At 48.5% G+C, this 24,244-nt stretch overlaps 1 protein-coding gene and 1 long non-coding RNA gene across 2 annotated transcripts in view; both read left to right on the top strand.

The window, feature by feature from the left end:
- Positions 1 to 24,244, top strand: part of LOC144163053 (uncharacterized) — a 487,499-nt gene that overhangs the window by 178,309 nt on the left and 284,946 nt on the right. The gene's annotated exons all lie outside the window — the stretch shown is intronic.
- The window catches only part of LOC144162188 (phospholipid-transporting ATPase ABCA3-like), a 72,028-nt gene that overhangs the window by 28,659 nt on the left and 19,125 nt on the right, over positions 1 to 24,244 (top strand). Inside the window, exons 4-18 of the mRNA XM_077692661.1 lie at positions 345 to 497; positions 3,279 to 3,519; positions 4,395 to 4,586; positions 6,371 to 6,552; positions 8,277 to 8,402; positions 10,500 to 10,617; positions 11,174 to 11,328; positions 12,516 to 12,674; positions 15,046 to 15,305; positions 16,149 to 16,251; positions 16,439 to 16,548; positions 18,162 to 18,259; positions 19,184 to 19,460; positions 22,623 to 22,796; positions 23,570 to 23,784. Of these exons, the coding sequence (XP_077548787.1) occupies positions 345 to 497; positions 3,279 to 3,519; positions 4,395 to 4,586; positions 6,371 to 6,552; positions 8,277 to 8,402; positions 10,500 to 10,617; positions 11,174 to 11,328; positions 12,516 to 12,674; positions 15,046 to 15,305; positions 16,149 to 16,251; positions 16,439 to 16,548; positions 18,162 to 18,259; positions 19,184 to 19,460; positions 22,623 to 22,796; positions 23,570 to 23,784 (2,563 nt within the window). The remainder of the gene's footprint in view (positions 1 to 344; positions 498 to 3,278; positions 3,520 to 4,394; positions 4,587 to 6,370; positions 6,553 to 8,276; positions 8,403 to 10,499; positions 10,618 to 11,173; positions 11,329 to 12,515; positions 12,675 to 15,045; positions 15,306 to 16,148; positions 16,252 to 16,438; positions 16,549 to 18,161; positions 18,260 to 19,183; positions 19,461 to 22,622; positions 22,797 to 23,569; positions 23,785 to 24,244) is intronic.

Below are 24,244 nucleotides of genomic sequence, written 5' to 3'. Positions count from 1 at the left end.
GGGACAAGTTACATCAGTATATCTATGTCCCAAAACAGGAGGAAAGAAATAGGGAATACCAGAGAGAGAGAGAGAGAGAGAGAGAGAGAGAAGGCCTTGGGTAGCACCAGAGTCCTTCAATGCTTTATTAAGGGACTCTGGTAGCACGGTTGACGAGCTAGGTTTCTCAGTTCAAATTGTAAGTGGGCCTAAGTGCCCGATACTCTTTAAAACTACACCACGTGAGCATGAATGCATGCAGTGTCGTTTTCATCATAGCAAGCACCGCTTGCCATAACGTGGTCCTTCTCGTGGCATGGGCGCTCCTCAACCTTATTCCGGTGCCGTGCCGTGGACGTGCGCAGGTGTTCCTGATCCGGCTGCCGTACCCGCGCCTCTTCTACGGCTCCGACGAGCACACGCTGGCCACGGTGGCGCTGCGGTTCGCCGTCGGCTTCTCCGTGCCCTTCTCCGCCCTGGTCGTCAAGCTCGTGCGCGAAAAGCGCGCAGGAACCAAGGTGGGCCCCTAGGAAGTCTCGGCTAGTCTGCGCCCTGTATGCCTCCTTGAGTGTCATTGGTGGTTTGTTTTTGACGCCCAAGATATCTTTCATATGCCCTCTTGAGTACTGTTGCGACAACAAGCCTTGTGGCAGTAAAGAAGGATATCCGAGGTAATGAGAACTGCGTGAATACGGCTTGGAAGGAATCTCTTACTTTTCTACGGCACTAAGAAAGCATTGAAATAGCATTTTGGAGCTCCGTGGTCAGAGCATGTGATGTAATAACTCAACAGTTAGTTCGGACTGCAAGGAATATGTCAGTAACAATAAGGAAACAGCAAAAAGGAAGACCGAGATATAAGCCGGCATTTTATGGGCTGGGGTGTTGCATTATCTCTGGTCGTGTTCTGCCGACCTGCTTGTGGAAATGAATTGACACGCCGATATCCGCAAGCTACTTTCAGAATTCAAATCCCTCCCATATTTTTACAAGGACGTGCAAAGAAAATTTAAAACGGCAATTTCCTGCTTTTTTCGCAGTATGAACAGCTTCTGACATAACTGTGGAAGTCATGCTCACGCAGGTGGCTGCGACAGAAATGCCACTAAAGAAAAGGAGAAACGCGTTAGAGAAGTAAGCACAAAATGTTCAAAAAGTGATTGACAATGAACTAGCTAGGGCGAACCCTGGCACCTGACGGTAATAAATTAAGCAAATAAATACCATCTGTAAAAACTGAGCGCAGCAAAAGAAATTTGCGGCGTTCAAAAGTAGTGCAGGAACTCTCTCCCAGGAATAGTCGTACGAATGTTTAAAGCCTCTCACTTCCAGTTATCCATTTATTCATACTGAACGCCAACATGCTGGACCACGTAGGTGGGGCAATGAACAATGTCTGAAGTATAAAGAGCGCATGAACAGGTTGCGACCTATGGCACGTCACAGGGACGTCTAAATGCTAGCCTAGAACAACAACCATAAAAAAAGAATCATCAGCAACAGCCTACTCCGCTCCTCTTCAGGGCCTCCCATTGACATCCGACCCCTTCTGTCCTGCGCTACTCGACTGCATTGTTTGCCCCCGAATTTCCTTAGTTCCTCCCGCCATCGTGGTATCGGCCTTTCCCTTATTCTGCACCCGTCTCGGGTATCACATCTGTTATCCTGATGGTCCACCGGCTTTGGATTCGTCTAAATACGTGGCCAGCCCAAGTGGATTTCTTTTTCTTTATTTCAACTATGACATCGTCAACTCGAGTTTGTTTCCTGATCCAGAAAGCTCGTTTCCTGTAAGCACAGGTGAAATCTCAGTGAGGCAAAACGCCGTGCCTCAGCAACGCAGCACTAAGGTCACTATAAAACTAGAAAAATTAATAAAAAGTAAAAATAGCCGCACCATTGGTTTAGGTTACGGTAATTCATGAGACAAACGATTTTCCAACTCATGTGTGAGATTTTTCAGTGGTAAAATCTGAAGGGGGGGAGGGAGGGATCCTATAGTTTATTAGTACGCGCATAAAAGCTATTCGTGTGAGATTTTCTTCTAGCAAACATTGGCGTAATGGAGAGGCTGTGTCTGCGTCTTATTCGTGGTGCTTCAAAAAAGTTCTATAGCGAGGCAGTTGAATCCCAATTTTCCGATGTACGATGGTATGCAAAATATGGAGACGAATAACTTTGCGCCTGCGCCCTAGTGAACTCATGTTATTTATAAGCATTAGCACGAACGGGGAATCCCCTCTCTGATATCTTCCAAAGATGAACCTAATCGTCATCCTTTGTACACGTTCGAAATTCATGCTACCCAACAAGCCGCTTCGATGCCGACATTATTGTGCACAGAAGCATTGCTGGAAAGACCTTTTTCTGGTGTCATACAAGCAGCTTCCCGCAGAAGTCGGACGGTGCCTGTATATTTAGCAAATACCTCCCCAAACTCCTTTTCTTCATTCCACAAAAAAAAGAAAAAAAAAAAACGCGACACCCCCTGCCTCTTTGCTCCGGCTTCACTTGGACGAACAATGCATTGCTGGCAAGAAACTTTAATGGTAATACTAGAAGAGGGCCATGAAAGCATGGGGACTCTTGCGCCTTTCTAGATAGTTCCGGAACCGCAGTGATGTTTGAACAATTTGATGTATTACTGGCTTCAGGGAAGAAATCGTCTGCACTTTATTTCCGTTGGTCAGTTCCCGCTGCCATCGCTCACTAGAAAAACAGGAGGCCACATTGTTGTGTCCCAGTACAGATTCCCAGTGACTCCCAGCTTGCATTTCAGTGTGGAACCCGAGTGTGGTGTATACAGTGCGGCAGCATGTGGATCGCGGCACTGGCAGTGGCATATAGTTCCGGTGGAGACATTTGTGTCTAAAATATATTTGCAACTGAGGGAGCAAGAAGTCTCCAGCAGGCTCATAATTCGCTTTTCCTCGCCATGACATTATTTTGTACCCTTGTGTGATATTCGGGCACTCATGGCTTGTTGTTCGCCATTCGTTTCGGTTATTTCGAAGGACCTCTGCAACACTTACGTTAAGCATTCACGTTTGTTCGTTCTCTACGCATCACGCAATTTGTGCATCAACGCTGGGTGTGCCTTAGCTACGAAGAAGAGTTCTAGGCCCTCAGGTAGCAGGATTCGCGCTCTCTTACCCCCGTTTTAAGCTTTCAATTTGTCAAGGAATAACTCGAGAAAGTATAGTATACGCACGCACGCACGCACGCACGCGGCGCCGGGCCCCTGTCGGGCGCGGGCTGCTGCGACCTCACCACGATGCGGGCACAACCTGCGCGCCCAGGACGTGCTCCTCCACGCGGGGATGAGCGGCGGCTCGTACCTGATGGGGCACGTGTACGAGGCCGGCTTCGTCATGGGCTGCGCCATCCTGCTCATGTGCGTGCCGCTCTTCGTGTACCGCAACGCCGGCGGAACGGCGCTGCTGCACTACGTCGACCCCGAGTTCCTCGTCATCTGCCTCGTCGTCTTCGCCGTGCTCACCATCGAGCACGCCATGCTGCTCTCGGTCTTCCTCTGGAACCGTCAGTAAAACAGTTCGCTTTTTCCTCCTCCTCCTCCTCCTCCTCCTCCTTTGACGTCACTAGTGACTTCTTACGTCACAACTATTTGTGACGGCATTTGCGGCCTTAAAAGGAGCTCCATTTTGCTCCTATGAGAGACCTTGACGAATGAGTAGGCGTAAAGTAGGATTACCTGCTATGGTCCCCCACTGGCGCGATTGTAAACTGTCTCCTAGAGTTTTCTGTCTCCTAGAGGCGGACATTTGTGTCGTAACAGATGAATGAGAAATGGAATCGGTATTCTTGTGAGCGCAAGGGACAATATCGTGGCAGCGTGTGCGCGTGTGTGCTTGTTTATCAATAAATCAACCCGCACATTGTAGGCTTATCTGCGTAGTACAAGCTGCGTCGTACCAGCTTCTTGGCGGAAAACATTTGCCTCCTCGAGTAGTTACTTGGCTTGTATGTTGAATTCTTTGTGGCCTATGAATTATTGGCATGACCTAGAAATTTGTGGCAAATACTGTGCGAGTGCATACACATCGCGACTCGCTATAAGCGTTGCCTGCTTCTCCACTGAAGTCGATGACAATGAGTACGAGATTTCGGCGCACGATAAAGATCCCCAGGTGGTCAAAATTAATCCGGAGCCCTCCACTACGGCGCGCCTCATCGCCTGCGTTGCGTCGGCGCGTTAAACCCCACAATCAAGATCAAGATCAAGATCGATGACAATGATGACTAAGTCGACGGCGCATGTACGGGTTCCCTTCCCATTGCCAACGACTCTTGCTTATGGCGGATGATTCCCCATGCTCTGCTGCAATCAGCAGTTCCTCGTAGCTGGGTCCCTTTACGCCTGCCTAGTTCGCTTACTGTGGCGTATACGTGTGCAGCCTCCGTGGCGTTCGCTGCATCCGCCATCTACTGGATCCTCCTGGGCCTCGTTCCGTACGCGCTGGTGCACAACTTCTTCGGGTTGGGTTTCTACTATCTCACCAGCAAGCCGGTCAGAGTCGCCTCGGCGTGCAGCCCTGTCATGTACCTCCTGTGGTGCCTCAACGCCATTGAGCACTACGAGAAGTACGGTACGTCGCCATGCTACGTCGCCCGCGGGGCTGCCTTGCAGTTCTTAGCCCTCGAGATACCGCCATCGAACGGGACGTGATGACAAAACACAAGTTTGCTTCATTCCGAAGACGGCTTTGTCTAGATAACCGTGATACCAATTTTACCGCAAAATGGAAACCAATAATCGAGATATTGCGGGAAACATATGATGCGGGGGTCGTTCCCCAACCAATTCCAGCAATTACTCAATGACGTCACAGAATTGTGTTTGTGCGATTGGTGGCCGCCGACGTAACGCACCCGCAAACCACACTACTGGGCGCTAGCAGTGGGTCTTGCTGTTCGGTTTGATTCTATCACTTGTGTTCTGATGTGCAGTTAACATATTCACTACGTTTTCAGTGCTAGTTTTGAGTGCGTCACTCTAACGCGAAAGTTTTGCAATAAGTCTGCTTTCTTTATTTATTTCATTATTTACTGATGATTACTTTTTTAGTTATAATGAATAAGGAAAAACTGAATAGCCTACAGATTGTAATTTTGTAGGGTTTCGGCATATATGAAAAAACAGTTCTCTTGTCCTTGACATTGAGAAGTCGCGGAAAAACGGACGCTGTCGTAGGCTTGCTCAGCTTTAAGTAACGCGTGTATACTGGCGTCCACTCGCGTTGAAATGTATGAACCGCAATTATATATGTATTTATGTATGTACACTACAGCCATACTAGTACTTTCAAATATAATTATACCAGCATAGGTTCGTCTCCGCGCTCATGGCATAAATTCTCGTTGCAGTGAACAGGTGCAGTGATCTGAAATCGGCTCCGAAAGGCGACGTCAATAATGCAACGTTATACTGTCTTCGCACAAGGTGTTGGCTGCAAGCCAGTGCTTTTACCAATGCTATGCTATTTCGTAAACTCTGTCCCACCCAATACCTTCAAGACGGCCGTTTCTCTCCTATACTCCTGCACCTTATACCATATGGTCGGAAAATGGAGCAGTACACCAGCCCTTTCCTCCCTCTCCTAACCCCTTACTCCAGAGTAGCGGGAGAGAAAGAGAGAGAGAAAAGAGACGATTTCTGGCGAGGTTCAGTCCTAGCCTCCTCAGTCCCTGGGTACCCAAATGGGTACCACAACCATAAAGGCAAAACCTTGCCCCCAGTCGAAATTTGCGCGTCAAACGTGTGTCCCCGCAAAAAGCATGCCTTGCTTTCACTAAGCCATGTGTACAGTGGCGCGATGTGTCCAGGCATTTCTGAAGAGCCAGGCGGCAAAAATGGCCTTCGACGGCGTGAGTGCTCGAATGCGTCCACAGGGTAAGCAAGACCCGGAGTACCCAATTGGGTACCACCAAATTTTATTACTTTCGTTTGCTTTTTTTGCTGTTGTAGTTTTTTTAGCGTTTATTTCTATGGATAATGAACCGAATAAAAGTGTGTTACAGATTATTTAGCATTTGTGGATTCTTGGGGCTGAAGAGGCTAGAGAATGTCCCTAAAGTGCGGAAGGAAGAAAGCCTGCCGACCAGTCCGTGCCTTCAAGACCAGGAGAGCCTGGTCGCCAGGGCGCGTCTGGCAGCTAGTGCGCAAGGATTCCTTGACTAAGGAGTCCTCCTACTGGCGAGTGGCCATAATACCTCCCGCTCTGCACAATAAGAGTTATCATCAGGATGCAGGCGCGTCCCGCTTATATGCGGCCGTTTGGCTATATACGGCTCCGCGAGCTCTTCCCTTCAGATTTGTAGCAGCACATTCCCCGCTAGCCTAAAACGATCCCACAATGCCTCGTTGTCGCAGAGGCCGAGCTCACGTGGAAGGACTACCTCGAGCACAAGGTGACCGGGGACGCAACGAGCATCGGCGTTCTCACCCTGGGCAGCACCTTGATGGCCTTGGTCATGGTGGTCGTCACGCGGTACCTGGACAAAGTGGTGCCTTCGGGAAACGGCGTGCCGAAACCATTTTATTACCTATTATCGGTACGAACGGTCATTACTTAACGTCTACTTTTATCAGTATTGCGCGTGACCCCAGCATGAGAGATAAACTTGCTATTGTGCGATATTGTCATACAATCCCGTGATCCTATCATCAGAGGAAAGAGCGATGAACAATTGCTACAATGAACTCCCAGGCACATTCCCGTGGCTGTTAGAGCTTGTTGCGGGGTATCAGAGTCCTGAATTGCTAGCAGAAATTCTTGTGCAGTTGCGTGTGGGGGTCCAGATATCCTTGTCGTCCCGTAGGCCGAGGGTGGGAGCCCCCTAGAAGCACGACTCGACTTCTTGTGCCATCGAACAGTAGAAGGACAAGGCAGTGAGAAGACAAGGAAGTCGCGCACTGCAGGGGCGGCGTTGCGCAGAGCCGTCGTGTACACCCGACAGGCGAAAGCTACTGTGTAACCAAAAATGGTTTTGTTATCGGCGTTGACGCCGTTGGCACATCGCAGACGACAGGAGAGAAATTATACTGCCTTGTATACGTGTATGGTAGAGGGCAGTATAGAGGGCGCTACATGTAAACAGCTAAAGGGAGAAAATAGCTGGACTGGAGGAGGAAACCCGTTATTTTCTCCCTTTTTTCTGCCCTTTTTTCTTTGCTTCTATTCGACACACCCCTTTCTCTCGCGTTCGATAAACTACGTGTTCCTCCTTGGCATCTTGCGCAACTACGCTTCCCGAAACGCGCGTTTTCTCGCGCGACCTGTGTCAGTCAGCTATCCCGATGCACCGGCGCACTAATTTCCTACATGGATTTTTGTCCCAATATTATGTGCTCGTAATTAACTGAGTCCTGAACATGTGCATTCTGCTTCTACTGTTGTTTCTTCCTGTTTTAAGAAACACACGCGAAGCATCAGCAGAGCTCTGTCAAGTTCCTTCCGTTATCTCCTGTGCGTAATCGGCATCGCGCATGTGGCCTTCCCTCTTTAAGGCAGCAACACAGTGTCTTTTCTGCGAACCGGTCTTTTTAGTTCCCTATTTTCCATTAATAACCAGACTTTCTACAACCGGCTTAAAAGCCCGTCGTTGCAGCCTTTTCATGCACTCGACAGGTATGCACGTGGTTTTCTGCATGTGGCGTGTCACATCTGTGGTGTGCTACAGTACCGTCTTCCCTCTGCTTTCTCACCAAAAAATTACACCATCTTGCCGTAGGGGAACCCTGAGTAGCATGCGAAGCATCCGTGGGGTCGACTGAAGTTCCCATTAGTTTTCAGTTGGTCGTTTCCGTTGACGTTCAGCTTCGCGTGCCTTCGTTGTATCAGTAGCTTCTTGACGTAGTTTGAATGAGTGAAGGACATAATGCGCGTTCGTAGCACATGCTACCATCTCTGTTTGTTGCGCCGTGGGAAGAGCGCCACGTACCTCCCGTTCCGGCCAGAGAGTTGTGGGATCGAAACTGGGCGCCGCCTAAACTATTTCTTTTTATAGTGGACTGCGCTGACGTCAGCCAAAACGCTGACGGGGCTAAAGAGACGCGCATGCGCAGTAGAGTGCGGACGGCGGACAGCGATAACGACAACGAGTGAGGGAGGGACACAGCCCCGAGCATGAGATGCTTCGCATCTAATAAAATCTACCTCCAGTTAGTGTCGGACAAACGGATGCAAAATGTGGCCTTGGAAATGACCGAAACGTTTCAGCTCTCCGCAGTTCGCGGACGGATTCCCGTAACATTTATTCCCCGTAACTTTTCGCAGTGGGATTACTGGTGTCCCCGGAAGCAGTGGGACGTGAGCGGCGTGTCCTTCGACCAGGACCCGCGCTACTTTGAGCCGCATCTGCACGAAGCCGAGCCCGTGGCCCACCTAGTGAACGTGTCGGCGGTGAGCGAACATTGCTTCAGTGAATCCGGGTAACGGCGGTTCGTCCCTTAACTACCAGCCTGCAACTTTTGCAAGCGTTTTTGTACAGAAACCAGCTTGGCAACACATCTGCAGCGGAAGAGAGCGTTGCAGGAATGGATCCTGGTAGCGGGGGCTCCTCAATTGTCAACATTTATAAACATTCTCATACCCTTATTACACAAAATGCAATCAACGTAATGTATAAAGCGCTTTGCATGAAATACGGAAAGAGTATGTGTGAAGAGCTAAAAATATATACAAAAAGTCCTTGTGGGATTGTAGCTTTTTGCAGGCACGACTAACTGATGAAGGGCATAATAGGAGAATTATAACGCATTTATTCGTTATATGATTTTAAACGTAGATTGTTTGTAGAAATAAATAGCAACCAAAAGCTAAAAATTAACTAATGAAGCTTGACTAACTTCACGGTATTGAGCAAAAATAAAGGAATCCCGAAATACCATTACAAATGTTGAGAATGCATTCGAACCTTGCAACGCTTTGAATGTGCACAAAACGCATAGTAATTGGCAAAGACAGAGTAAATGGAGACTTCATGTAAAAAATGACGAACTAAAAATAACCAAAACAAACCAGAAGTCTCCAAAGATCGTCTAGAACTAACCCAGCTTTTGTACTCAGTCAAATATGATTATAAAAATAATGGCGAAGCTTGCACGAAGTCGCGCAAGGCTTGAAACATATCGTAGCTGGAGGATTACTTTCTGTGTAAGCACTGAAGGACACACCATCATCCACTGCCGTAGTTTTGAACAGGTGCAGCTTTCCGGCTCATGGCAGTCCTTTCAGTAGTGATTACTGTGTTGCAGTGGAGTAGTGATTCCGCGGAATGCTATATATTTTCGCAAAGCTAATATTGGGAATGAAAACTTTCTTTGTGTGTAGTTTTAAGTTCAGCACGTTGCGCAACATAACTCTAGATACAGGGAAACTATTTCTTAGAAATGCACGGGGAGCAAATTTTGAGAGCGAATCACAAAAAAATTTTGAGAATCCTGGAAACTGTTTTTAGAGTTTTCATGTCCAAGCCAACCGCTTGCTCTATGCACAGTATCACTCTCCTGAAAAGGTTTGTCTACTTTCCTTAGACGTTATAATGTTGAGCGAGAAAGCTGGGAATAAATTGTTTACTTACATGTTCCGTCGTCGCTTTCCACTGTGGTAGTACTAATACTCATCGTCATATCCATCTATATCATCGTCTTCCTCGTGCATGACTGGCGAGACCGGAGCATTGTGCCCAAATGCTTTCACATTTCTCTCAAAGTGGAACGCGTCAGTACGCACTAGAACCGGCGGCAGCCGACTTAACTGGACGTCTGTAGCACGAGCTGTCTTGTTTTTCCCCCTTGAGGTGCTAACGCGCGTGAACTGATTGATTTATTGATTGAGGGGTGTACGCTCAGAGGCTTCATAGGCTATGAGGCGCGCGTAGTGGAGGGCTCCGGATTCATTTTTCCCACCTGGGCGTGTTTCGCCATTTCGAACACACGGGCGTGTTTGCTCTTCCCCGCAATCACAAAAGCGGCTGCCGCAGTGTGGAATGGAACCCGCGTCCTCGTGCTCAGCCGCATAAGCTCCTGAAATTTTTTTTTGTTTTCTTTGCGATCGCCAAACATGGACAACTTAAAATGCGTGATCACGTTCGGGGTAAGTGGCAGAAGTAACTATAACTCAGTTTGCTGATGACGCCACACACCACACACATTACGGCTAGCAAGAGCAGCTTCGCTATTAAAAACTACAAATGCAACCAGTGGCGTTCGAATGCTGGCACAAAGGTAGAAATTTCTCGTAATTCCTGTCAATCTTTTTTCGTGGCGGTACCAACCTATAATGATTATTCAATTACAGCAATACGAAATCCCGAAGTTTTTCAAGGCATTTTATGTCCGATAGTTTTATCTTGCTGGCGTCCTTTTGTTCCACTGGTTCACCAGAAAACATTGCAATGTATTTGAAAGCCAGCACAGCACGTTTAAAACCATTCTTTGTTGTTGTTATCCGCCACCACGACAGCAGCTGACGACCAACGGTCATTTGTGCTCGCAGAAGGGAAAAGACGGTGCAGAGCTCAAAGATGTAAACTTGGCGATCTTCAAGAGGCAGGTCACCGTGATCCTGGGGCCACCGAAGTGCGGTTCCTCAACCATCGTAGATGTCCTCACTGGTGAGCCCAATTGTGCGAAAACGCGTCGTGATTGCACGAGACGAACCACCGGTACAAAATACTTCCTTAGCTCATATGTGAATGCGATAGTCCGTAAATACAGGCCGATGTAACTAATAACGAGCACCGGCGTACGTGATACAGGGTGACCTTTGTTTACGTACTCACGAGTGCGACTTCACTAGTGAGGGAAATGGCACTTTCACTACCCGGTGAGGAATCGTGTGTGGTAGTTAACGACACAATTGTAAGTCTATATTTATATATTTATATATTTATATATTCGCTCGCCCGGACTTACAGCTACGAGGGTGTCTTGTGCTTCTGGTACATTACGTATCCTTTGTCCCGGCGGTGTTCGCCGTATACATCAGTCGCTTGAGTGCATCGACGTTTTGAGTAAGGTCCCGCTCCGCCACAGTCAACACCTGGTGACGTAAACATATGCCGTTGCTGAAATTACTTGCGAAGTCTGAAGAAGTGGACGCATACGACGCCCGGGGAAGGAGTTTGGCAATACGGCCCAACAAGGGGTGAGTTCTTGGTATTCGCGCAGGTATGGTGCTGCCCACGAGCGGAGAAGCGTACGTGAACGGCTTCGACGCCACCAGCAGTTCGAGCCAGGCCTGGGAGTATTGCTGCGCGATGCCGCACGAGAGGACGCTCTTCTATGACCTCACCGTCGAGGAGAACATGCTCATCTACGCATCGGTAAAACCGCCGTCTGTTGCCGTTCTCATTTCCTATGTTCACGTCTCAGTGAAAGGCGATGAGCTAGAACGAATTACCATTTATAGACTACAGAAAACAAATACCGTCAGCGTTTGTAGGTATTTTTGTGCAACGTTTCTACACACAAGTATGGCAACACATACGCGAATCCTGCATACGCATTGCTTGCATACAGTCAGGATCAATTTGAAGGTTATCGCGAGAGCACCAACCGACCGCGACGACAGCGCCTTAGCGTGACACGTTTTAGCATCAGCCACAACGAGATTATGCTAGGTTTGCTTCTCTTCTCCCATGGCTGTTCCAGGCAGTGCGCGCACTGCCGTCAAAAACGATAAAGGCCACGCTCGTTTCTTTTTTTCTTTATCGCTTTCTCTGTCCATCGACATACTTCACACTGATACGCAACCTTCTCAGGGTAACTATGCCGGCATGCCAGGGCATTGTTGCGTAAAAAAATGTAATTTGCTTCAGCAATGCCGCAATGCCGAGGTATATTCGGTGTCATCAGGTTGCCGAGGAACGAAACGCGGATACGTCACTCAAAAAGGAATGAAGAAAAAAACTGCGGCAGTCGGCCTTTGCAGAAGGGGGTGAGTGAATTCTATGCAACAGCCAAGGGGTGTGGGACGGTAGCATAATCTCATCTTCGCGAATGAAAAAAAGTGCCACGGAACGGCGCTCTGGTCTTGCTTGCTCAGTGCTCCCGCGATAACCTTCAAATTGAGCCTGACTGTACAAGTTCCCTGAAACTACTTCACCTAAAGCGTAATCCGCAAGCCTATACATCAGTTATATGCGAAGAAAGTGTATGAGAAATACAGGGGAGTTTAAACTGCCAACTGTAGTAAGTACTACATATGTGTGCGCGTGTACGTGCGTATGTGTGTCATAGGTGACACTACCCTCACGCGCACAATCTTAAGGCATAATTTGCAACGGCAGAATAGGCGGACCAAGTAACTTTCTCGTGTGAGAGAACAAACATGCTCGAGTATTTATTCGCAGATCAACGCACGTTCACGAGGGGAATGATCCGAAGTGCACAGAAGGCGGCGCGCACACTGCTGGAGCTTCGAGCTTGGTTGCTTAAATGCGCGCTTCCTTGCAAGGCGTCAATGCTGATTCATTTGACCCGTTTATTTCCATGGGATTGTCGGGCGCAGACGCTTCGACAGCTTTCCTGGAACGACACGGAGCAATCGGTGGACTGGGCGCTGAAGATTATGGCCATGGACAATGACAGAGGCACACTCGTGTCCCAGCTATCGCCACGGATGCGACGAATGTTGTGCCTGTCCATCACCCTCTGTTGCCTGTACCAGGTGAGTTCCCGCTCTCTCCTCTCCGGCTTTTCCGTTCAAAATACGGCAACTGTGCCCAGTTCTGCCATCTCGCTTGGTTAAATGGCCTAATTGTAACCGCGAGAAACTACCGCACAGCAACTGAAATTCCGACCTTGATGTCTGTTTGCATCGACTACTGCACTTGTGAAGCTAGCACTACTTCGGGCAATCCGCCGTCCAGTTTTTAAACTCCCTCTAAAGCCTGCTTTTGGCAAGATGTTTGGTGTATCATCTGCAAGCTGAAGACTGCAAGGATGAGTCGAGCGACTGTTATGATCTTAATTCGGTACCTTAAATGCTCTCCCAGTGTGCGGCTCTAGAAACGAAACTGCTCATTAATTTATTTGAATAATTCCGTTTCTAATGACGTCACAGCATATGGCGGGACGGAAGAAATGTGCCAAATTTTGCTGCGGATACACACTAAACATCACAGTGAAGAAGTCGTCACGTTCGGTGATGAAATGGAAAGGTTTTTCCGGTGAGCGGAACCAAAGGCGACACAGTATGGCACGCTATACACAAAGAAAACAAACGGTGATGAAACAGGTAACCACAAAAACGGGAACACGTTCTTGTCCGAGGCTGTCCCAATGGAAAAGGCTGTCGTATTTGAAATTAACCTGCGACCAGCAGCGGTGGCTCAGTGGCTACGGCTTTATGCTGCTGAGCACGAGGACGCGGGTTCGATTCCCGACCGTGGCGGCCGCTTTTCTGGTGGAGACGAAAAGCAAAAACGCCCTTGTGTACGAGATTTGGGTGCATGTTAAAGATCCCCAGGTGGTTAAAGTTAGCAGCCCTCCACCACGGCTGGCCTCGTCGCCCCCATTGCGTCGGCACGTTAAACCCTACAATCAATCAATCAAATTCACTCCCGCGTGATTAACGAAGACGAACACAGATGTGCGCATCTCAATATTAAACTTCCTTTTAAAAGTCAGAACAAGTTTATATATGACCGCACGTGCGGTAATTTTTCATTAACGTGATTCCACAAGCTAATGTCGAACAACCCTACACAAACTAATGCCTATGTGCAAACACCGTGCCATGCTGTAGGTCTTTCAGCGAACTTGCGTTTGTGCTCCACCTAAGTACCATCTGCCTCCCACTTTTGCTCCGCCTAGTTTCTCAATGTGTACACCTTCTGTATTCTCTCTAATAACATTTCCTTTTTCCCTGCCAAAATAGCCGCATCATCATGCAGGCTAATGTTGTGACACAGCATGCGAGCGCGAAGCTTATGCGCGACGAAGGAACCGAGTCGTCCAGCCGCACTGCACGTGAAGAATCCCTCGTCCATTCCTCTGACACATAATACACTTTTTTAAAAGAATATTACCCGTCGTCTAGCAAGACGGACACGATGGGGGATGCTTGTTGTCGTGGCATTAGACGCGGAGCACCGACAGAAGATTAACAGCAAAACTCACTTTATCATTCACAACAGCGGCCCGACAAAAGTGAGTGCGAAGTCCCACCAAGAAAAACTACCAGCTCTCTCAAAGGGACCGTTCAGCACTGCCTATAAACGCTCGCAATCTTTCCGTTGTGCCTGGAATCATTGCAAAAGCTAAAGTTCTCGTTCACGCCGAGCGGCAATGCGGGATTTTTTAGTCACAGCAGATACGTCCTCCAGCAGTGAAGTGAGACAGTTTCTGGCAGCGCCGACTACGACGAGCGGTGTCGAGCAATCGCCAGAGAAGCCACTGGTGCCCTGGAGACTGGAGCCCTGAACTGGGGGCACCAACCACTTCTTAGCAATCAACCGATGTAATAAAGTTATTGCTCACCCGTCCTCCCTCCCTTCCCCCACCCCTACCTCCCCTCTCTATATCTCTCTCTGTCTCCGCAACTGAAATAAAGGCAGCAAGCAGCCACAATATCCATTGAGTAACATCCCTCAAGTGCGCGAACAATGCGCAGATTGAGAAAGAGAAAAAAAGTTTTGAGCAAGTTCCTCGGTCGTCTAATTTGCTTTGAGCAGTAGTATTTGGCTGTGGCACTTTGCGACCCATTATCTTAAGTGTAGTGTGCTCCTGCTGACTCCGTTCTGAAAGCATTTAGTCCCTTCAAATACGTTGAAAAATTTGCTATCGGGCTTCTTGAAACTAGTTATGCAGTACGTGCTCGCTTCTGCCCACCAATACTTTTGACATGTCAGGGTAACGTACAAACACATCATTTGTGTGCGGACCAAATTGTGCGCAGCTCTACGGCATTGCTGGTACCGTACAGTAGGTGCATGTGCCTTGTCGACAACGTTGCTGGCCGTCGCGTCGTGTCAGCAGTAGGCCACAGGGAAGCCTTATACACGTCAAGATCAGCTGTTCGCCACTTGCACTTGCAGACGCCGCTGATGATCTTCAACGACCCCACCAGGCTGAATGACCCGACCAACCGGCAGCTCATTCGCGACGCCCTGGTGATGTCTGGCTTCAACAGTGGTGTCCTGGTCCCCATGCGGAGCATCGAGGACGCCGAAGTCGTAGCCGACTGCGTGGTCATCATGCGCGAAGGCCGGGTGGTCTGCGCCGGGTCGCCGGACTGGCTCAAGGCGAACTTCTACTCCGGCTACTTCCTGCGTCTGAAGAAGCTGCCAAACTTCAGGTTCGGTTTTCCAGAGAAGGACGAAAAATTTAGTGCCGTAAAGAAAACACCCGGGGAGGACTCACCAGTTCTCGCCTAAGAAGCCGAGCGCATGTGTCAGGCTGGTCAGGCGTAGAGCATAGAGATCGGTATTGGTTTAAAAAAAACCACAAACCAGACATCAAACCCGCAATATGGATGACAAGGCGCCTGTTAACAATGGGACCTTCTTCCCCTACCACGATGTGTTGCCAGTCGAGATCATGTTTGCAGATCATATTCCAAGGCTAAGCAGGAGGACTAGTGCCACTAAATAGAGAAGTTCTTGCCCAAGACGCCGATCGCATGCGTCAAGCTAGGCATCACAGCTTTTGCCGCCAGAGAAGTGAGCGCTAGTGACCCGCCGAGACAACCAGGAACAATTCATACCCTCCCCCAACAGCATTTGTAGGGGTTTACAACTGCTTCGCTGGACATCCAATTCGCCTGGGGTGAATTCCGAACATTTTCTTTGGATTTGGCTATATTTGTTAAGGTAACCAATCGCTCTGTGATCTACCGATGAAGTCATACACTGGCGGCAAGAACAGCCAACAGGGGTTGCGGAAGTGAAGTCTAGGGAACACGTACAGATAAGCCCCACAACTCAGTCCGTCTTCTTACCTTGCCGACTTTACTGAGTAATGTTGTTTAACTAAATAAACACACGAGAAGCAGAGAAAGAAGGTTATGAGGTTTCTTATACTGGTACGGCAAAGGGTGGGAAATTCATAACTAACCGATAATAGGAGACGATTCTCGCATCACGTGATAGAAGGTCTTAGCTAAGAAAGTAACGGCCTTTCCTCGAACCGCCCTCGGCAGGGAGGACGACGTGAAGCGCGTCGTGCAGCACTACATGGGCGGCGTCGAGCCCGAGCGGGTCACGAAGATCGAGACGGTCTACAACCTGAGGGATGCTGAGCAGGTGAGGGCGCTGAGAAGCGTTGAGAGTGCTACCCTAGTCTGGTGCAGTCAGGTTTTGCAAGTAGTCGCACCGTCCTGCCAATGAACGGTATTAAACGCAGCGTAGTGATGTCGCTCGTAGAGCAGTCTGAACTTCTTCCCTCGTTGGCCTCTGAAGCGCTGCTTCCGATGTTGTCTCGATTCCGCAGAAAGCAGACAGAGTGGCCCAAGTGCTGACTTACCTGGACGCGCAGCGCAGCGGCCTTGGGATCGCCACCATGAGCCTCACCACGTGCCTCCTCGAGGACATCTGCTACAAGTACGGCATTTGTATTTTTCTTTTTGTTGTTTTTTTAGCGGCGAACAGATGAAGGACAAACACAAGTTTAAGGGCAAAAGGGCAGGAAACTTCGGGGACGCAATAAAAATGAGGCAATTTCAAAGTTAACGACTAGGCTAGACATCCAGGAAAACAAATGAGGCAGTGACGACTCACTTGCCCTTTTATCCACGTGTCCTTACGACGTCCCAGGAACATGTTTGTCCGGTTGGTCTCCGGAGATTAAAGCCATCATCAAGAAATATGACTGTGCTATTATAGTGGTGGTGCTACTTAATTCTGGTCGCATCACTTGGAGGCTACCATGCAACAAACAAGTTTATAACTCTGTTTACAGTATTCCGCTTATTATGCAACTGCGGAGGTTGTGTAACCCAAAATAACGAACTTTCGTTAATATCGAAGACATTTCATCCTTGCTCGAAAATCCCTTGGCTACATCTAACGCACCCTGAAACACGCTCCTCCGAAACTTAAATTGCATGCTTATAACCACACTCGTCAACCCCAAATTAGAATACGCTTCAGCAATCTGTGATTATAAAATTAATTTATCGACCCACTGGAAGGCATTAAAAATCGCGGGGATAGAGTTACATATTCAGACATCTCTTCGTTCACAAATGTCAGAGAACTAAAGCAATTCGCCAACCTTCCTCTGCTCAGTCCCGGCCGAAAATTCGCAAAATGGTCCTATTCCATAGATACTGTCATTGGCTCTCACCCAGTAAGTTACTTATAAGTAACTTATTGCCGCAGTCATAATTATGTGCAACTATCATATCCCTGGCCTAGAACCATCTCATTCAAGAAATCAGTCTTTATAATGTGTGCGAAACCTTGGAATCATCTGCCTGTTTATGGTGTACAAATGAGCGACCCAGAAATGTTCAAGCCAACACCGCATGCCATGGCTTTGTTCTACCAAATTCTACAATCTTTACTTTCTGGCTATGTTGTCTATGAATTCTACGACTTGCATGATGCTGTGAATTTCATGCCTTTTTATTGTTTTCACTGTATCAAGGATTTTTTTATTGATATATGCCTTACCCGACCCTCATATGACGACCCTTTTCCATGGGGCCTTTGAGGAAACAAAAATAAATTTAGCGTGTTTTTTTTTTGTCAAAGAAAATCTTTCGGGGCTAGAATCGGGAGACATACGACAAGCTAGTTCCTTCGAAATAATCAAAGTTGTATTTTTTCGTACACCTCTTTGAAGAAACATTTAGGCGAGTGGTAAACATTGTCTAATCCCCTTGCCGCGTTAAAAGCCCCAACTTAGAATACCGCGATCGGAGTTCTTCCACCCGATTTACGTGCTTTTCTGAACAAGTGAAGAGCGTTCGCAATTACCTTTTTCCTAAAAAACGGCCGAAAATGTGGCAGTGGTTAGCACTACTCCTGGTAACCAAACAGTCTGGGCACTCTTTTGTTTCGAATTCGTTGAAGGCCGTTGAACACATTTCGGTAGTTTAATATGTGTACATCTGTGAACGTTTTTTTTTTTGTGTTTTGTACACTACATTGCACTTTAATACTCATTTTTTTACCATTGTCTACCTCTCTGTTGAATTATTTTCTTCCAGGATGACGTCTGGTCCCGATTTGCAGAGCAGAACCGGTTCTGGTGACACCCGCACTTCGGACGCTCTGGCTCGTCTGGAGTTGGCCAGAGATAAGGAAGGTGGGTGCTGTGATGTGGGATACATGACAACCATTTTCACGCGCATCAGGTTTTTTTCCAACTGCGCCATGTTGCAAAACAAGCGCACTAGTGCCATGGCCTAATCCGAAGAAGCCCAGAATTTGTCATGCGTGCAAACCGTTTTCTGTTAATGACCGTCACGAAACGCTGTCCTAAATGTTTGTTGTTTTATATTAGGCAGTCAATTTTAATACATAAAATTCGACATTGATCAATATCATTTTGTAAAGACATTTTTGGTTTCTCTGTACCGTCCCTTTCCAAAGGATCATTTTTATGTTAACTGCCGTGCGATGAGTGGTTGGATTGAAAGCTTGAATTCGATGCGGAAATAAATCAGGCTCACGCTGATGCTTAGCAATGTTCCTAATAAAAAAAACTTTCCGCGCGAGTGCAAATCGTTCCACCGGGTTCGAATCCGCTCGGTTTGACCATATTTCTTACAGCACGCGTCGGGAGAAAGTATGGCAGACAGTCTCGTGAACAAAGCATGAATCACCGGTGCACCTGTGTGATGTTTGAATGAATAGCTGGTTAGGTAATGAGAATACAATGTTTATGTTAACTTTTGTCCTTGCCTTATTGCAGTCTCTTTTCGGTTACTACATGCACTATTCTCGGACGTACTGCTGCTCCAGCAGCTCCACTACAAAGTACTGCACTGAAGTCTCAGATTAAGGTCGACGCAAGTGAAAGTGACTGTACAACTTTATTGACATTACTCACAATCCCTGTATACTTGAGGCCGTTACTCCCCATCGTTATGTCAGGGAAGGCTTAAGTGTTCAGGCATTGAGTCACCGATTAGGCTTGCAGGCTGAACACGGGGTGGGGCTCTTTGATAGAATCATTTGAGCTGTAAACAAAAAAAGTGTGAGTGACTCCCCTTTTCATTTCCCCCAGCAATGGCCACGGCCAAGGATCTGTGCTCTGCGCGTTGTTCGAAGACCAGTGCGTCCAGCCTGCTGTGGGTGCTGCTCGTCAAGCGCGCTCTGATGTGGCGCCGTGTCTGCTGGACCAAGGCCTTCACTCTGGCCATTCCGCTCCTCTCGATGGCGATGCTGGTGCTGTGCGAACGTCTCTTCCTGCCAGTGCTCGCTACGCAGAAGGCCAACCTGACATACGTGCCCGAAACCTTCTTCGACACCGTGTCTGGATTCATCGAGGTGCAAAAGGACAGGTGGCAACCCTTCTTGGTTTACGGGACCCCGCCACAGAAGCAATTCCTCGTCTAAATATTTGGCTATTGGGGGCTCACGGTTAGGGCGGGTTCAAGTATAGGCCCGCTCTGCACAGTACAAGGCACTTGCGCTTTCACAAAAAAACTTGTTGCCTAGGATTCAGACAGATTTTTCTTCACCGAATGTCCTCCTGGGGTATGAAAAAAAAAATCTCTGCAAGAAGAAGAGCAAAAATATTTGCCATCGATTCCTCCGAAACAAAGGATCAAATAATCAAGTTCCTTTATTTGTCAGAAAGGTGTTCGAACTGATATGTTTATGGGAGCATCCTCTTCAGCATTGCTGGCTATAGAAACTGATTCCTCTACACCAAATGTGCCGTGGGAGAGCAGGCGAAATTTTCCAAACTTTGAGGGAAAAACACAGTGGCGTTCAATTTAGGCGCACCGCCAGCGGAGATTTGTGCCCAGAGATGGAACCAGTATGTGGCATGCTTAGGAGGAGCTTTGGTTACAGTTTGCTCTAGGTTCGAGAACACGGTAGTAGTAACTTATATTGTTTCTAGCGCTGTGTTCTCGCTCTTGGAGGAATTATTGAAAATCTTGATGGAATAGAACTTGTGCTACGGGTGAAACTGATTTGGATTAGTTGGTTTTTTCTAAAGTGCGGAGCACTTTAGGTGCTCACCTTGCCATCGTAGCTTGCTCGCTGGACCCAAGTAGAGCAAGACGGCGTTCCGTCGGAGCGGCTGTCGTCGCGGCGCAACGCAGAGACTTCGAAAGCCAAGCTGTTTATATAGTAACAAGCCTTCGAAGCTCGTGAACCATTGGAGCTTGTCGTACATCTCCCCGTTGTTTAGAGCAAAGAAAACCGTTCGTACACCTGAGACAAAGTATACATAACTGACCGGAAGCGCCCACGTTCCCTTAGTTAGGAACGCTCGTTGGGTTCGTTTTTACGATAGTAAGCGGAAAAGAGTGGCAGTGCAACGCCGGCATGTGCGGGAGCACAAGCAGGCACAAAAAAAATCACACCATATCCACGGAATGAACGATGATAAGTGGGGCGAAGCTCGATAGGGGGAGATCATCGGTAACCGTAACTCTCCCGTGAAAGTTCGCCCATTACATCATTAAGAAAGACGTAAGACTGTGTGCGTACATTGTACAAATCAACTTTTATTTTCGGAGTCAATGCTTCCAGGCCCAGACCTGGTGAAAGGCCCCGCGCCATCGAGGACTACCCCGCACCTCTACCACAATTTGTCACGTAGGATGGGACACAACGGTAAAGAAAGAACTTTTATTTATGGCGAACTTGTGCCCGAACAAGACGAGAGGAAACGAGCAAAGGTCCTTGCGTCTCGTTCGATCTCCGAGAACGACTGCCTGCGTTCGTGGCGTGATCTCCCCCTCGCAGTGCACGTGCGCTCGCGCCTCCGTTGGCGAACACAGACAAGCTCGCGCTCCCGGTGCCGAGTTTGCGCTGCCGGTTGCAGCCGGTTCTTGCGCGTGCAACCGGCCCACTTTGCGACATCTCTGAAAGCATGCGGCGGTCACGTACCACGAGACACAAGGGATGGACAGACCCATGACTTAAGGAGCTTCGCACCTAAAAGAACAGAACTCCAGCTAGCGCAGTTTCAGGCTGAGGCCGCGGGAGCACTGCGATGGCAGGAAATTTTAATTGCATTGTGGTAGCTGTGAGGGGGTAACAGTGCTCCAGCCCATAATGGCGAATCACTGCTCTGAACTTCCGGCAGCTTTCACATTGAGTGGAACGGCTTTAATTTAAGGGCAGAACACTTTAGGGGCCCGTCTTGTCGTTGAAGCTCGTTCGCTGTAACAATGTCAAGTGAATGCCGGAATAAGGTGGCGCAGGGATATAACGGACCCAAGTGTAACTCCAAGATGTTCCGGCGTAAAGGACCGAAACAGAGGCTTCGAAAAACAAGCAGTTCATATAGTAAAAAATAACAGTTCGAAATTCCTGAACTTCTAGCATTTGCCATACCATCGCCTCCTGTATTTTTACAATGCCAAACGCATCAGCCCGGACCGGCCAACCAAGCTCTCTCCTTCTACTCTGGCCACTCTTCCCCAATCGGTAGCCTTCCCAGCGCTTCAATCATGTGACCAGTTCAGCTTGGGGCGACGCGTGGTGGAGAGCGGCAACGATGACAAAACATGCTCCGCCGCGGCTCTGAGCTTTCTGTGCTGGCGCGAGCGCCATTTCTTTGACAACCTCAAGCATCGGTTGCCTTGGAAACAAGGCACAAACCGCTCTCGAAGTCAGTTACGGTTGCGTAATCTCGGTTCAGCTCGGGGCCCCACCTCGCGACATGTGAGCAGTGCAGGCGTACCACTGACTCCCATTAGGAAGTGCGCGATGCGTTTTGCTTCGGAAAAGTACAGAAGGCGATGGCCATACATCTCCCATTTAACCCCACGTTGTTACGGCGTAATGAGCCGAAACAGAGGCTTGGAAAAACAAACGGTTTATACAGTCAAAAATAACAGTTCTAAATTCCTGAACTTCTAGTGTTTGCCATACATCTCCCATTTGTTTATCGCAAAAATATCTGCTGGTACATTAAAAACCTGCGTATATAACTGCCACCCCCACGTTCATTTAGTTGGGAATGCCAATTGGGTTGCCTTTACAATAGTAGGCAAAAAAGTGCCGGCCAGAAACGACGCGTTCCAAAATGCGCAGTAAGGTGCCGGCACGTTCGAGATGATAGCAAGCGCAAAAAGAACAGAATTCCCGCTTGCGCAGTTGCAGGCAGGGGGCGTGCGAGGACTGCTAAGGCGCGAAATTCGATTTGTAGTGGACAAACCTCCATTCAATTCATCAATACAGGAGTGAGACAGGGAGGCGAAGAGCGTGATGGGTGGTAGCAGTGAGCGGATTACGGCGCCCTAGCACATCGGGGGGAATCACTACTTTGCACTTCCGCAGCTTTCACGTTGAGTGGAATGGCTTTAATTTTTAACAGGTCTTGGTTCTAAACATTGGGAGGGGGATCCTAAATAGCGTGTTGTACTTTAAGCATGCTACAATAGCATACCTCAATAGTAGAATAGTTTAAAGTAGTTCCGAAAGGGTGCGCGACACATAGACATGTGGAAGAGGGACCGTACCTTTTCCCCGCATTTTAGACGCAGCATGAAATTCGCCGAGGAGGTCCTGGCGCCGCTGATGGCCGAACACAACGTGATGGTGTTTTCTCCCACGGGCAACTCTCTGGAATCCGACCTTTCCCGCATGGCCAGCTACCATCTTCACAGCTACATCATCGAGCAGCAGTTTGGCATCAGCCTCCTGCGACTAAAGTAAGGCACGCTGAACACAGCAATTCCTCCTCTTTTTTGCGTCGTAAAAGGCTTGTCATTCTTTTCACCAAACAAGAAGTGGGCAGGGCTTAGTTGACACAACGCATACGTGGTGGTCACCAGTGTTTTTCTCTTCAGTGCGGAGCACTTTCTGTGCCTGGCTTGTCGTCGTAGCTCATCATGGGTGACGGTATCGCACCACCGCAGTCAGGTGGCGTCACGTACCCAAACAAAAGCTTCGATAGAGCGGAATGGAACCTGGGGACCTCGCGTTACGAAGCTGACGTCATTCCCATTGCGTTAAACAGGCACCCGTTATTGATATACAAAGTATTGGGGGTGATCTTCGAGCTGTGTCGTTGCCACGGACGCTGCCGTTGCTAGGTCGCAAATAAGTACGCAATAACATGAAAAAAACAACATAACACATAATTACCACAAAATTATCAAAACTCAATGCAGTCTGCCGTTATAGGCGTTTTCAGCTGCTCCCGCACCCTCTCTTGACTATTTTCGGTATTAACGGCAGGCTGATACCTAACTAGTCAAGATAGGGTGCCACAGCCCCTTTGGCTAATCACTGCTCAATGCTTGACAGCTTTCACGTTGAGTAGAACGGCCATAATTTTCATTCCTTTGTGCCGGAGCAGATGGCTGCAGTTAAGTTATTAAAAAAAGCCGTATTTGTATTTGGTGTAACGAAGGTAAGCGGTAGGTACACAACTAATGGCTAAGTGGTAACTCATGCGAGCTCACGGCGGCTCATCTCGCAGCAACGGCCGACTGCCCGTGTACCTGTGGTACAACGGCCAGTGTGCGCACAGTGCCTCCGTCGTCACAAGCCTGTTCCACACGGCGCTTCTGAGGAACCTGACGCGCAAGAAGGAACCGCTCGTCACGCTCGTAAACTCGCCCCTCGTCGTCGCCAACGGCACCGGCGATGTAACGCAGTTCGAGCGCGTCAACGGCAGGCTGTCGCTTCCCGCGGGTGAGTTCATTGCTTCTACGATGGCAAAAGGGGGTGGTGTGGACAAACTTTCTGACGAGACGCGTGACTTGGACAGGCCTCATAAAAGCTCCGTAACCAAGCGTGTGTAGATTGGGTTCATGATAAAATCACAAGTCAGCATCCCGAAGGTTGCATCTCTCATTTATTCAAACAGTCGCAGGGCTGTCTTAAGGAATGCAGTAAGTGGTTTATTGCAACAACGCTAGGTACCCTTCATATTCATGTCTTATCCTTAGCACCCTATGCTAGCAGGGTCCATGCTAGCACCCTGATTAGCTCACACGGTAAAAGCCAGAAACTGCGTGATACGGTATCGTTCAATGTCTGCTGCATATCTTCAGCAATCGACCTCGGAGACTGCCAACACATTGGCTTCAGACATAAGCCTGTACCTCCCGTAGCCCTCTGCGCGTCCGTTCGGCTGCAAAAGATGTTTTAT

This window comes from Haemaphysalis longicornis, unplaced genomic scaffold, assembly GCF_048455015.1.
Source record: "Haemaphysalis longicornis isolate Haplotype H1 unplaced genomic scaffold, Haemaphysalis longicornis Haplotype H1 scaffold_12, whole genome shotgun sequence".
NCBI lineage: Eukaryota > Metazoa > Arthropoda > Arachnida > Ixodida > Ixodidae > Haemaphysalis > Haemaphysalis longicornis.
Note: the sequence above shows the minus strand (reverse complement) of the source record. Positions and strands in the feature narration are given on the sequence as shown.